This window comes from Aptenodytes forsteri, unplaced genomic scaffold, assembly GCF_000699145.1.
Source record: "Aptenodytes forsteri isolate BGI_AS27 unplaced genomic scaffold, ASM69914v1 Scaffold161, whole genome shotgun sequence".
Lineage (NCBI taxonomy): Eukaryota > Metazoa > Chordata > Aves > Sphenisciformes > Spheniscidae > Aptenodytes > Aptenodytes forsteri.
In genome coordinates, this window is record NW_008795023.1 from 83,587 (window position 1) to 97,989 (window position 14,403).

Sequence of the window (14,403 nt, forward strand, 5' to 3'; positions counted from 1 at the left end):
CCCCCCCCCCCCCAATCCAACAGCTCTAATGCTGCTAAAAAGCTTGGCACGCCTTTGTGGATTTAATACTGGAGTCACTACTGGGACATTAATAACATCAGATAAGTGTACTGGTTTACTGCTTTTGGGCATAAAACCATCCCTCCAAAAAGGTATGAAAAACAAAAGTCTGTAGTTTGTTGGTTTTTTTTTTTATCTCACTGCTTTCTATTATAGAAAAGAAAAAGAAATAATATATACCCATAGCATAAAGGTGACAATCATCAGGGACACACAGGGATTACTTGTTCCATGTGTTCCATGGATGCAGTGCTAGCACAGGTCTAGCAAGGTCACAGGGCTCCTGCGCCGTTTTGCGTGAATGCAAGCACACCTGCAGAAGGCCACCTCTGGTACAGAAACCTTGCGGCTGCTTTTGCACTGTGCAGACCAAGAGATGATAAGGCACCTGGAAGTCAAGCTGGCACCATACAAAGCGTTCCGTTTTCACCAACAGAAGGGCTGGGGAGACCAATGCAGTGGTGTCCCAACATTACCCCCTCAGGGCCAGCTCGAGATCACGTGTGTATGTTAATGCCAGCCATGCAAATGTAGACTTTGTATAAAGCCACAGCTTCTGCATGCATTTCCCAGAGCTCAGGATTTCAGGGAAAGTATTAATTTGAGCTCAGCACTGCACGAACAGACAGAACCCACCCAATATAGTGGTACTGCCCCTTTAAAGCACCACTGTCAGAGGACAGGATGAAGGAAGCACAGTGCAGTGTCTTTGGACACCTATAGGAATGTTTCCTGCATCCAGCAGATCTGATGCTGAACCTGAACAAACTCACTCTGCTGGGTTTGAACAGAACAGCGCAGATCCGTGGGATGCCTGCCCTCTGCAGCCCAGGTGGCAGGACTGCCAGCCAAGCACAGTGGTAGGCAGATCCACCGTGGGCGAGCTCTCACCTGCTAATGCAATCCAACAATCCCTGAAATTCAAATGCAGCAGGGAAAGCCCTTATTGCAGTTCAAGTTAAAAAACAGCCAGACAATAATTGAGACACGTCTATCCTTTGAGCACTCACAGGTGGTTGTTCCACTGCTCCATCTTTCTGCGAGTGGACAGAAGAATCCTGGGACCAGACAGAGGACTCCGAGAAGGTTCGGCTCCGGGCAGACTTCAGGTTGGGGGTTCCTGGAACCGACAGCTGTTCTACCTCCTCATCTTTTTTCAAAAGGGAAGCAAAGTCGATGCCAGATCTCAGGAACTCTGAATAGGTACCTTTCCCCACCATTTTACCCTACAATTAATACAAGCTTTGATTATCTTCATCATACGCTTTCTGTAGAAGGACAGTTTTTCCTATCTATCCCTGCTGCCTCTGGGGTTCTGCAGTTGCTGAGCACACATCCCACTGCAGTAACTGAGCTGAAGCCTCTAACTATCAGTTCCTCATTTACAAGAGCAGAAACAAGCTCTTCACCCTCTAACCAGTCCCTTCCCAGCAGCTAACCAGGCTAAGGAGCGTACAAACGGGATGACAAAAGTCCCAGTTACAGCCAGGTGAGAATTACCTCCTTGGAGAAGCTGTGGGAGACAGCCATGCAGCTTTAGGACAAGCTGCTGAACTACATGCATAACCATCAGTCTTTTTATATTACTCCAGGCTAGGGGTAAACAGTGGCTTAATTTTCTGGTCCTCACAGAGCTCTACAAGGAGCAACACAGACCATTTCCACACTTCTTACAGCTCTATCACAAACTCATTTCTAGAAAGCTACTGTAACTTTTAAAGAGATCTGAATGGGAGGAAAAAGACGGCTAGTGTCCTTTTTTGCAACTTTGTGATGCATCAAAAGTAATCTGAAGTACTTCACTACCCAACCCTAAAAAAACCCCAAACAAAAACTAGCTGAAGTTCTTGCATTTCCCGTGAATATCTAGTACAACGAAGCTTGGAAGGAACGAGTTTCGCTGAAGGCCTGCTCGTTCTCAAAGGTATCTGTGACCATTTCTCAGCCTTAATTTAAAAAAGGGACTGGTTGCAAAATCAACATAGTTCTTAATTCACACAAAAGTGTAAGAAACAAGAATAAAAGCAAAGCATTAACATAGTCTCAAAATAAGTAATTCTCTCACAGTATATTATACATAAGTAAGATAAAAATCAATATGTAAGATTACATACATGTATGATAAAATTCAGAAACAGATTTTTCAGGGAAGGTATTCTAAGAAAAATCAACTTATTTCATTAATAATTATAAATCTTTAAAAACATATATGGTCATTAATAGACAGAAAATACATTTACAAACCAAAAATAAAAATCATTAACTGGTTTGGCGTTGGTTTTAATTCTTAGATTAAAAAGGATAATTAGAAAGTAAGTGAGATAAAAGCATAGACACTGAAATCACTTACATCTTTTAAAATTAGAATCTGATTTGCAGCACGGAGATATTGCAACTGGTGAGTGACCAAAACAGAGATCTTCTGATGCAAGGCCTGACAAATACACCTGCAAAGAGATGGAAAAATTAATTAAAAAAATGGAGTGTCCTAAAACATTTTGACTATTTATGGAAAACGTCTTCTATTCAATTACACAGTTTAAAATAAGGAAAAAAGATGCCCATGTTTATTAGACTTATAAAAATTACACTTAACAAACATGTTCCTTATTTAACTTCGTAAGTTTTTAAGGTAGGGAAAAGAAATTTCATATTTCTGGTCTGGGGTGAAAGAGGAGGAAATATCTTAAAAACATTTCATTAAAATTGTGTTAAACATCCTCCTAACAAATATACACATCATAAGCTGAATTGCAAAGAGGGTATTTAACAAAAATTAAACTAACGGAACGAGAAAGCAGGGCAATGCGCTGTGGACAATTACAGAAAAAATACAGCCAATAAAAGTAACTTCCTTGAGATGAGCTTTCAGAGCAGCTGTAACAGTGAGCCACTGAGAGTTCTGGAGAAGTAAACAGTACTGATCTGTGCTACATCCAGGTATGCATTGAGGTAGAGGAGCGAGATCCTTCAACCATCTCTGACCTTTCCCCATGGAATCAGGGCTTACCTTCCTCTCCAGTACCTTACCTGCTTACCCTAGAGGCTTCCCAAGAAGTTTGGGATTTGGAGAGAGAAGTGAAGAAGGGACTGGGCACACCAGAACCAGTCGGCAAGTGCAGTTCTATCCCATACAGTTTTAGCAGAAAAGATATCTGGTATCTTTTCAGCAGAGCCCTGAAAGGCTGCCAGAGCCAAAAAAAAAAACCACCAACAGCGGAGCAACGGTTTGCAAGTGCAGAGGTCTGCAAGCATGCTCTTTATGTACAACAGGGACAGCACAGACACAACTGAGTATCCAACACTCTCATTGCCTTCATCCCCACAGTAACACAGCAGGGAGACAAACCCTTCAAGAGGACGCCCCTTTCTCAGCTACTCGCTATCTTAAGAAAACAAGGAAAACTGATATTGCCTAGAACTGAAGTGTCCAGTGAAGGTGTATACATTAGCATTTTCCATTGGGATCAGGAGTGCCTTTTTGAAGATCGTCTCCCAGTTGTCTCAAACTCAATCTGCTGTTGCTCATTCTGTTGAGTGGTATTGGGGCCCATGAACTGGATTTCTAGACAAAACCAAGCAGGAACACACATACTTTGGTAGCACCCCCCATCACTATTTTCAGCTGATGAGGAATGAAGCCCACAGGGCCAGGCTGCAGCCTGCTCAAAGCAGAACCTTCTGAACTGCACGGAGACCTTGACACCGTGAGTTTTTCTCCACAGATCCACTCCTGTTGGGCTCATTTTCACTAACATCTTAACTCCCATTTGCTAACATGACACAGGAGGGTGGCACTCATCACAAAAGAAAAACAAACAAAAAAACCACACACACACAAATTCTCTCTCCCCATTCTCCAAAAAAACACAAGCAAAACCACAGCAATTCAATAGTACAAATTCAATGCAGAAATGCAAATAAGCAGTAAGGGGAGTAAGGCAGAAAAAGAACATGAGCTTAACAGCAATGATACCATATTGCTTACTGTGTTTCATACATTCATGTTGTATATCCAATTAACTCCCTGCACAGCTTTTAACATCTATTTTATCACTCCTACAAAGACTGTAGGAAGTAGAGTACTATAAAGTGGTTAATACTAGTATTAGTCAGCATAATTACACGCAGAAAGTATATTATAGTGTTCCAAATAAACTGTGCAGTAAAATTAAGTTAAAAGCAACATTCTTCCTGAGAAAGTTATCTGCTTGCTATGCAACATTCAAGAAGCAACTATAAACCCATGATGTCATTCTTAGGTGGCCAAGATAACAATTAATCAAGGTATTTGCAGCAGCATAACTATTTGAACAGTTGCAACTATTTATACACCAAGCTCTTCGTGGGAGTATTATTCTGGTGTGGTTACTGTCCACCCTCTGACCAGTCACTGAAACAAGCCACATGGCAACTAAAACACCAGCTGAAGACACACAACAAAACAATCTTCAGCAAAACCTATCCAGAGAACTGGACAAAGATCAGAGAGGCTACAGGATATTTACTTGCCTAGCAGAACGCTGCCAAAAGAGAATATATCAGGTATTCACCATAAAGAGATCTAGCTTTCCCTTACATAGTCCCACAGCCTATATACCACTTTGATCACTGAATTTTCTGTGTGCCAGATGTATGTCTAACAGCTTACTAATTTAGCCATAGAAAATCCGATGGCCGAAAACCTTTAAATCTTGATCCTGAGTCACAGTGAGCCCACTGCACTTTAAGTTTGCATTTGGAGGGGAAAAAAGAGAAGAGAAAAAAAAAGTGGGTTCTCGCAGCATCACAGCAAACCAACTAGAACTGTCAGAGCTGTCAGCACAGCATCCTGCATGATCTTGATCTCAGGAGAGAAGGCAAAAATGACCTCTGTAGAAATATAAATTTCCACTGATATATCAGGTCACTCAATTGATAATTTCTAAAAAAACCCAACTCTCGATTTGATGTCTATCTGGGTAGAAAGAAGCTAGCTGAACAGTTTGTTGATAACAGGTGAGTAGAAAAATTGTTGTCACAATTCACTGGCATGAGCACAGGGAGGAAAAATCGCAACAAAGAGTGCATACTTAGATCTATTACCGAGTTAAACAACTCACTGCTCAGACAGCTCACTAGAAAATTTTGCCATTTAAGATACTGTATCATCATGAATCACAGAAGTTGCAAAACTAGTAAAATACTAAGTATATACTTAACGTCTGTTTCAAAACATCAAACTACTTGAGCTTTATGTTTGAAACCTTTTTTTTAGTTGTTTGGGTTTTTTTAAATATTCTCTCTCCCATTTGACAACATCCATTCTGCAGTTTACAGTAAGCATTAAGTTTGTACAGTGCCTTGGCTGCCACAGAAGACTGAAACCAGAGTTCAAAGACAGGCTCAGCAAAGCCGAATGTGATAAAAGGGCTGGCACAAAACTCAGAGCTCGCTGAATTCTTACTAGTGAAAACTTGGTATTGTCTTAGAACTGAAAAAGAAAACAAAACCCAAATAGTCCCTAAGTGTTTATGTTTTCAACTGGTTCACTAAGGCTGTTTCATCTCACATCCACTTTTAGAAATACTACTCTGTGTAGCTGAAGAAAAGCAACCACCAATTCTAGGTGAACCGCCTAATTCTAGGTGAACCACCATCTGACAGTGTCTCCCTTTCACACTGACAATGCAGAGAATCCAGGGAAAGCCTGCCTCAACAGGGGACGTACCCGGTCCAAGGGTTCAGACGTCTGCTGGAGTACACCCAGAACTGCCACCACCTTTTTACGTGTTGTTTAAAACCCCACAAAATTCACCTTCCTGTGCTTCTCCAATACTCTCTTGACAGGCATACTCTGTCAGTTAGACTGTGGGCACATTTAATGCATGACAGCAGGACAAATTACTGCACAAAATGCAGTCGCCATTGCCACATTTATTAAATACACAAGCACACGCAGACACACACACACACACAGAAGTACAAGGCAACGGGGATGAAGGGACTATGAAAGTTGCATCCCAAGTAAGGGATTCCCCAAGTAAGAATCAATTTAAACTTAAACCATTCCTGACAAATGTTGGACAGGTTGTTCTGTATGTTTGTTGTGTTTTAAGCTCAATAACAGGAATTTCAACATCCTTGAAAATGTATTCCAGGGGCAAGCTACCTTTACCATTACAATTTTTTTTTTCTCTCTGAAGTCCAAGTTTACATCTTCTGGTACAATTTAAATCCACTGCTTCCCGGAGGACAGTAGACCAGTTTATACCTGTGTGCACAGTCCCTTTATACATTAAGTGTCTCTCTTTCATGCCTCTTTTTTCAGCTTCAGACCCCAAAAAATAAATCCCCAAAATCCTTTTTTCTCCCTTTTAAGTGAGAAATAGTTTTCTCTCTTTTTCAGCTAGACCCCAAAAAATAAATCCCCAAAATCCTTTTTTCTCCCTTTTAAGTGAGAAATAGTTTTTTCTCTTCCCCCTGGGCTACACTGGAGTCTGAAGCTGGTCTACATTTTTTGGAAGTGCACAATATTGAAACATTGTTCCAGTTGAGACCTTAACAGGTACAGAACATAATAGGACGATTGCTTTACCTGTACTGCCAGGTACAGTACTGGTCATAAACCCCAGGGTGCAGTTTCCTTAACAAGAGCATGATGTTGCTGACTCATACGGGATTTGTGATCTACCGCAAGCTGCACCTCCTTTTCCATAAAACTGCCGCACTACTGATCCCTGCTCATTTTATGTTCATGGAGTCAATGCTCTGCACTTATCCCTGCTGCGTGCATCTATTAATTCACATCCTGTGACCAAGACTTCCCAAATCCCTGTCCGTCTCCAGAACTGCCTGAAGCATTGCCCGGCCTTCTAGCACCTGAAAATGTAGCATCAATGACCTTCATTCATAATCAGGAATACCAGACTCAGGATAGATCTCTCCAAAAATTACACTCTTCCAATATGACAAAAATAAAACAAACAAACAATATTTTAAGTTAACAAACCTAAGTAACGGTATACTATCACCCATTTAAAAAACCCATTGCACTTTGACAGCAAACTTCTATACAATTAAAAAAAAAAAATAGCTTGAGCTTTGATACTGCAGAGCATGCAGCAGAACACGCTTACTCAGAAGGGGGCCTACAACAACACAGTGTTCCTCTATGCAAAGACAGTGTCTTGGCGCTTTTGTGCGTACAAATCCTCATTTGTTCTTCCTTCCCCATCAGGTTTTCTTTTCTTTGAGACAAGTTGTTCTTTAATCTTTTTTAAGTTTTTATCTCCAAGAACCAGCTTTCTTTCACCTCTGCAAAGTGTCTGTTCTTTAATGATTCCGCTTTCTTCCTTACCATTCTTTTTGCCTCTCCTTTTTGGAAGTTCACATGAAAGTTTAACTTTACTCTAGTTAATACCTATATTCATTTCAATGGAAATAACCACTGAAATGAAATTAAAGCACATGCAGAAGTGCTCACAGGCATAAAGCCTTTGTTATATTAATTTACTTACTACATTCGCTTTCCTCTCCTTTCCCTTTAAATTTAAAGTGGTTTAGGGAGAACAATCCCGCAGTTGTTCTTGTACATTTCGAAGTTTACAAAATTTCAGAACCAAAAAAAAAAAAAAAAAAAAGGGTGTGATATGTTAGCCAGAGATGAAAAAAGTATACTTACTTCTACTATGCTGCTTCTATTCCTATGCTTACCTTCCTAACCATTTATCTCCATCTCATGACAAGTCCCAGCCTCCACCGAGCTAACGTGTAAGGACCAACTGTTCTGGAACAAAATAAAGGTCCACAAAATTCATCTCCCTGTCCCGGGCACCAGCCAGCAGTGGATGGCTAGAGAAAGTATATAAGCAAACGTACAGGGATGCTTCCTTTGGTACACATTTCCAGCTTCCAGAGTCCATATATTAGGGACTTTTTGAGCCAGAGATATTAGCGTTTAAGTAGCTCTTCATGAACTTTTCCTACATGAATTTGCATACCTCCCTCTTGAGCCCATTTCTGGTTTAGTATTCATAATACTGTTTGGTAACTGCACCCACAGATCACTAAAGCACACAACTACACTGGGGTTCTACAAGTGGGTTTTTTTGCTTTTATATCGTGTGATTTAAGAAAAACCACAACCAAAACCACACACATTTCTGTGAGACAAAGACTGTAAAATTTTACAGTTTGAAAACACACAATGTACAGTGATCACACTTGTGCTTTTCACTTTCTGGAAAAAAACAAAAAACAAACAAACAAAAAAACCCCAAACCCCCAAGCAACATTACTCCAACATATTCATACCTTTTAAACATATTCCCTACAATAAACACAACGAAGCTCAAGGAATTTCAATTGTGTGATCTAAATGTAAAGGTATAACTAATATATTTTTAAGAGCAACACCTGTAATACAAAAAAGAGGTACACAGCATTCAAGTTTGCCCAGTACTTCTTATTAGGGCTGTAAACACCACAGTGGTATCAGAGGCATAATGAGCAGGGACCTGGTGTGAAACACAAAGTAGGAAGCCTTAGAGATATCCTTGATTTAGAGAGATCCTACCTGAAAGGGAGCAGAGTGAAATGCTTAAATTTACGCACCAACTCCCCTGTACACTTGTCATCAGTGGACAAAGCATGTAATATGTATATGCCTTTAAACACAGCACTGACAAGTACACACCAGGGTTATCTTTGCTTGGTTCCTCTGACACACTGATTGCGTCTGTAATCCCTCTACAGAAATGAGACCTTCTAGCTTTTATCTGCTAGTTTTACAGGACTGATGAGCTCCACTTGCTTTTAATTACTGACACCACCATAACAGAACTTTTTCCTCTAAGTTCCAACGTTACAGGAGATCTACAAGCATACCCCACTTTGAGAGATATGAGACTGGAAGCATTCATGGACTCCTAAGGGTTCCAAAAATCAAATTACTTTAAACACACAAAGTAAATATTCAGATCTGTATATCTAATTAAAAAAAAAAAAAAAAAAAATCTTTTTACTCATTTTCCCTACTTCATTTTGCTCCTCCCCTCAAGCACTTCTGGGGCTTAGGTAAGAATGCACTGAGGAATTCAGGATCTCTTAACTCATGCACTTCACATGACAGAATTTCCTGCTCTCCTTTGCCGTCAGTTCAATTCTTTCTCACCTTTTTCTGCAATTACAAGGGACACCTTTGCTACAAAATCATACCTGCTCCCTTCCCCCTCTTACAGATGAATGCTCAGTTACCTCAGATGGCAATGGAGAGACTTTATCTTTCAGGACACCTGGTCAGCTTGCCAAGTGACTCTCTGGTCAGCCTCAACATATGGTTATCCCATGACCCACTGCCCAGTTACATGTCCCTTGAGTTCCTATGGGAGGCCATCACCTAGTACCAAGGTGTTCCATCTGAATAGATGCTAAAGTTCATTACTGTGCTGTGATAAATGCCATGATTTTTTCTGCAGCTTTTATCTAGTTCCAGAGGCAAAATTGAAAGAGAAAAGACAAATGACTATACATTCAAAACAGCTTCCTTCTAAAAAAAAAAAAAAAAAAAAAAAGATTTGCAGAATTCTATTTGATAGTAGGAATGATACACCTGTGCATACCACTCCCAAGTAACATCACAACTTTAGGTGTGATTTTAAAAGATGCCCAAACTGTCCTGCAACTCTGCCTACTCTCACAAGCACAGTGGAGGAACAGAAAGAAATCAGGCTGATCATCAACTGAGACTGGCACACAGCTCCTGTCACTGCAAAAGATACAAGGGAAGAACAATACCTAGAGAAGAACACCTCTCAATAGACTGATGGAATATAAATCTCACTCTTAAAAACACCATTTTTGAGTCAGTATCACTGATGGGACACAATTTAATTTCTATCCAAAGGTCATCTGAAACCATATAATCTATAGAAATGTTTACAAAGATGCACAGGGAGAGCAGGAAATTTCTTGGGATCCAAGCACGACTGAATGATTTTCTTAGAACATCACAGGCTATTCCAAACTTCGCCATACAAGGAAATGTGCTACCATATCTGTATGGCTGTCCCTCATTTCAAAACTAGAGGTCTCAAAATACCACATTTCTTAAAAGTTAATTAAAAGCTATCTTTATTTTTTTATATATATATAAAAATACATGCATATTTTCATATACACACACAAATATATACAAAAACATGGAACTATATTGGTGCCCCCCCATTGGGAAAACGCTGAAGCATGCCTACTGTTAACTATCAAGAGAACTCACAGGAAAAGAGGCTACAAATAACATAAATATAGGGAATCTCCAGTTTATACCTTACTAGGCCCCAAGGAATCGACCAGGAGACAGGAATTCATTGGAAAGCTGACTTTATCTGCTCCATCATCCACGGAACAACTTGTCTGTGTTATGGAGAAATTCTTAAAGAGACGCAATCCCTTATTAATAATATTGTGGACTGTTTTCCCACTGGAGCTGTGCTACTTGCATTCTTTCTCATTTGAAAAGTATTTATATATTTTAAACTGTTTACTGCAGTAGCTGAACAGAATAGGGAGAAGCAGCAAATGTAATGAACCAGCCATCCACAGACAGTAGCTTCGGGGAATTACTAGGAACATACCTATCTTTAGATGTAAACACATAGACTAGACACTTCTAAAAAAATTAAAACATTAATATAAAATTACAAGGAAAAAAAAAAGAGTGAGTGAACTGAACAATACCCATTTCAGATTCTCATTAAATAACCCCGTTTCTTCCATCTTGTCTATTGTTTTATGCCTCGCGGTTTGGACTCCTGGGGGCAGCTTGTATGAAGTGGTGTCTCGGACATTCCTCAGCACCATGTTCTAAGAAATGCCCAAGTGCTCTCTCTCTTCTCCACATTTCTAGTACTATTCAGGAAGCATTAAAGAACATGCCCTGCCTTGTTTTTCAAAGCGAGCTACAGAACCTAACACTCTCCCCACTAGCCCCAGCACCTTTTATAGCTGCCATGAAGGCCTCAGAAGACTTCTGTTTGTAAAATAGCCCTCCCTTAAGATCTTCAACAGGGAGGCATTGCTCAGTTTTCCTTGCTGCTACTACTACTCCACCCAGTCCATTTTCTCCACAAAATGCTTTCATTCTACTTTCATGTGTTTCACTCAAACTGATCTAGAGTGGTGGAGGAAGAGTAAATGAAAGTAAAGGAAGAACCCTAGCTAGTTTTCTCAGTTTCAAATTCTCTGAGATAATCTCCTTATTCCTCCTCATCTCCACACATTTATCAGCAAAACATATGCTGTGCTCGCAGAGCAATAGTTTCTAGCTCCTTTATGGTTTTGCACATACAAAAATCCAGACTTCCAGTTTTGCAGTAGGATGTAGATGCTCCCAATGCTCACATAAAACATAGAATAAATTGAAGAGGCAACCTGACCTCCTTTGCAAGGCACTACTGTACTTTCCTGTTTTCCTCTTTGTGAAAAGACCGTAAGACTTAAGGGAGAGACAGGTTAACAGCTCAGGTGGGTGCACCTTCAGAACTCAGGCACTGACATAGTCAGATGCTGGAGTTGTAGAGCGATCTTGTGCAGAAACAGAAAAGCAGCAACTAAAGCCTAGATAGCTTCAACAGGCATTAAAGGAATTTGATAAGAGTATGTGAACTACAGAAGTAATGAACTCCATCTATCAGTCGTGGCAGGTGAAAATGATCCTGCACAGAATAATGAACATAAAGCCTATGCGTCATAAAACTCTTACTCCACACTGGCTGATGGAAACAAACAGTAGCCGTTTGAAGAAATCAATAAAATAAAACAAAATGTTGATGGGGTTTCAGAGGGATCTCCAGATTTGAAACTGCAAACATCAGTAGGATGTACAATCTTCAAATTTAGATACTAAAAGCTCCCCTGCATGGGGAAAAAGAACATGCATGCAATGCTAGTCAATGCAAATTGTACAACTATTTCTGCAAGACAAGTTTTTACGATTGTCTAGGGTGGAGAGGAGGGAACAAGAGTAAAACCAAATTAATTCATGTATTTGGAGCGTGGAATTCAAAGGATGTAAGTATGCTCAAGAAAACACTCTCATTTAAGGCTTCAACCAAAGCCCACTGAATTCAGTCAATGGAATTTTTTCCTTCTACTGCTAATAAATTCTAGATTATACCTTTTGATACCGAGAGCCGCAGGCTATGAATAAGCAAGGACGAAACACTGGCTGGGAATAACTGGATTATTCTCATACTCACTATGCGCCGTAGATGAGGCAGTGTGAAAGAAGAGAGAGACGGAGAAGAGGAAATTTATTGAGAAGGGAACCTGACTTCAATGAACACTCTCCTATTTCTTCAGGAATGGAGAAAGGTCCGATATCTCTCTTTCATGGTAAGCTTATACATTCTCTTTTCCTCTATTTCTGCTCTCCACAGTCTACTCTGCAGGCCACGGTTCCCTGTTTCACCTAACCTGAGAGAAATTTCAACCATTCAAGAACCAAAATGAAAAATCACTCAAGAATCTGAGAGTTCTGTCCTCTTCTTTAGCCACTTGAATTAAGTGCTTATTACTACTCAAATAAAGCTGCAGCAAACTAAGAAGTGATTTAAAATCCCACCCCATATTATTCTTCACTCAGTACTAATATCCCTAAAACCCAATACTCATGTATGAAATCTGACATTTTCCTCCAGAAAATGGCATATATTCCCTTAAGAATAATTCTAATTATAATATCTTTAAAACAGACTTTTACAGGGCTTTAAAAAAAAAAAGAACAAAATGAAAGACACACACAGGAAAAAAACCTATGTCTTCCAAATACATAAAATAGAGGAAAAATAAATGCAGAAAATGAATGCATTAAGTTTTGTGAAGAGATCATTCTCCCCAAAAATGCCTTCTCAAGGTTTTCTATGAGGAATTAGAAGATAACAATTGTATTTTAAATGAAAAATAAAGCAGTAACATACTTTTCAAACAAATGTCTTCCAACTTCAGCATCTACCGCACTCAGTGGATCATCCAAAAGATAGATGTCTGCATCTTGATACACAGCTCTAGAAGGTTTAAAGAAAAGTCAGTATCACAAAGTCTTACATTTGTTTACTTTAGTCACTAAAGTTTGACAATTTGTAAATTTTAGAAACAGCAAAAAACACTAGCCTGGCCAGATTTACACGGGCCTTCTGTCCCCCGCTCAGTGTAGCTCCACGATCTCCTATTACTGTTAGGTCACCGTTTGCTAATAATTCCAAGTCCTGTGAACGTGAAAGAACAGATAGCAAGGTTTTTTTTTTTTTAAATCATTCCAACTTCAAAGAACGAAAAGGCGCTTCAACATAACATTTTCTTATTTGAAAAGTATTAACTTGCCCACGGCAAGGGGGTTGGAGTAGATAACCTTTAAAGGTCCCTTCCAACCCAAACTATTCTATGATTCTATAACTTATTGTCTCACATTAAAATACAAGGATTCATACTAAATGAAATATCCACAGTTACTTTATGACTTTGTATCTTCAGCAAAAGATAATTAAGAAAGCAGGAAAAATAGGTGAGATCTTAAAGTTCACTTTTTCTACAGCTTTGCCAGAGGAAAGTGCACCACTGTTCTTAGTGTTACAAGGAATATTTGCTGGTGATTCAGAAAATCAAACTAAAAATTGTGAATTATAACAGTAAATTAATTATTTTTTACTAGAACAAAATGAGCTGTCACAATAAATAAAACTGAACTAACTATTATCAGTAAATTATCTTCTATTTGCCAATGTCCCTAAGAACTGCATTACTTTTATTCTTACTGCAATGTATCCAAGAGAAATAACCACAACATTCATCACACAAATTTGGCTAATTTACGGGGCTTGGGACTACGAGTAAGAGGAGAAAATTATACAGTGTTCCATGTCATATTATTGTATTTCCTATTCAGGAAATACAGAAGTTTTAGATTAAGCTATAAAACATATTCTGAAAGTTTATTCACAGCTTTTATAAGATACATGAATTTGAAAGAAAACTATGAAAGCAAATCTACCATCAAATATGAAGTGGGTTTTTTTTTTTTTTAAATGCAGTTTGCTGCCTTTTAAAGTCATTAAAACCTTAAGTTTAGACAACAGCATATGACTGAATATCAGCAGGAGATATTGAAACTCTATCTACCATGTGTAAAACCCTTGCAAAAATATTTTCATCACAGTAACCATCTGCTTTTCACCTGTGTCACTGCTGACAGGAATATCGTTAACATGCCGCATAAAACCTTTTTAGCTGCCAAGCAAAATGTCTGTTTCTTGACAAATCTGACTTAATCCTCTTCTATATCTCATGTCACAAACTCAGTTGCGCACA

General features: G+C 39.2%; 1 protein-coding gene across 1 annotated transcript in view; it reads right to left on the reverse strand.

The window, feature by feature from the left end:
- The window catches only part of ABCC4 (ATP binding cassette subfamily C member 4), a gene marked incomplete at its 3' end in the record, with an annotated part of 120,726 nt that overhangs the window by 76,743 nt on the left and 29,580 nt on the right, over window positions 1–14,403 (reverse strand). Inside the window, 4 exon segments of the mRNA XM_009275812.1 lie at window positions 1,071–1,286; window positions 2,411–2,507; window positions 13,017–13,103; window positions 13,210–13,304. Of these exon segments, the coding sequence (XP_009274087.1) occupies window positions 1,071–1,286; window positions 2,411–2,507; window positions 13,017–13,103; window positions 13,210–13,304 (495 nt within the window).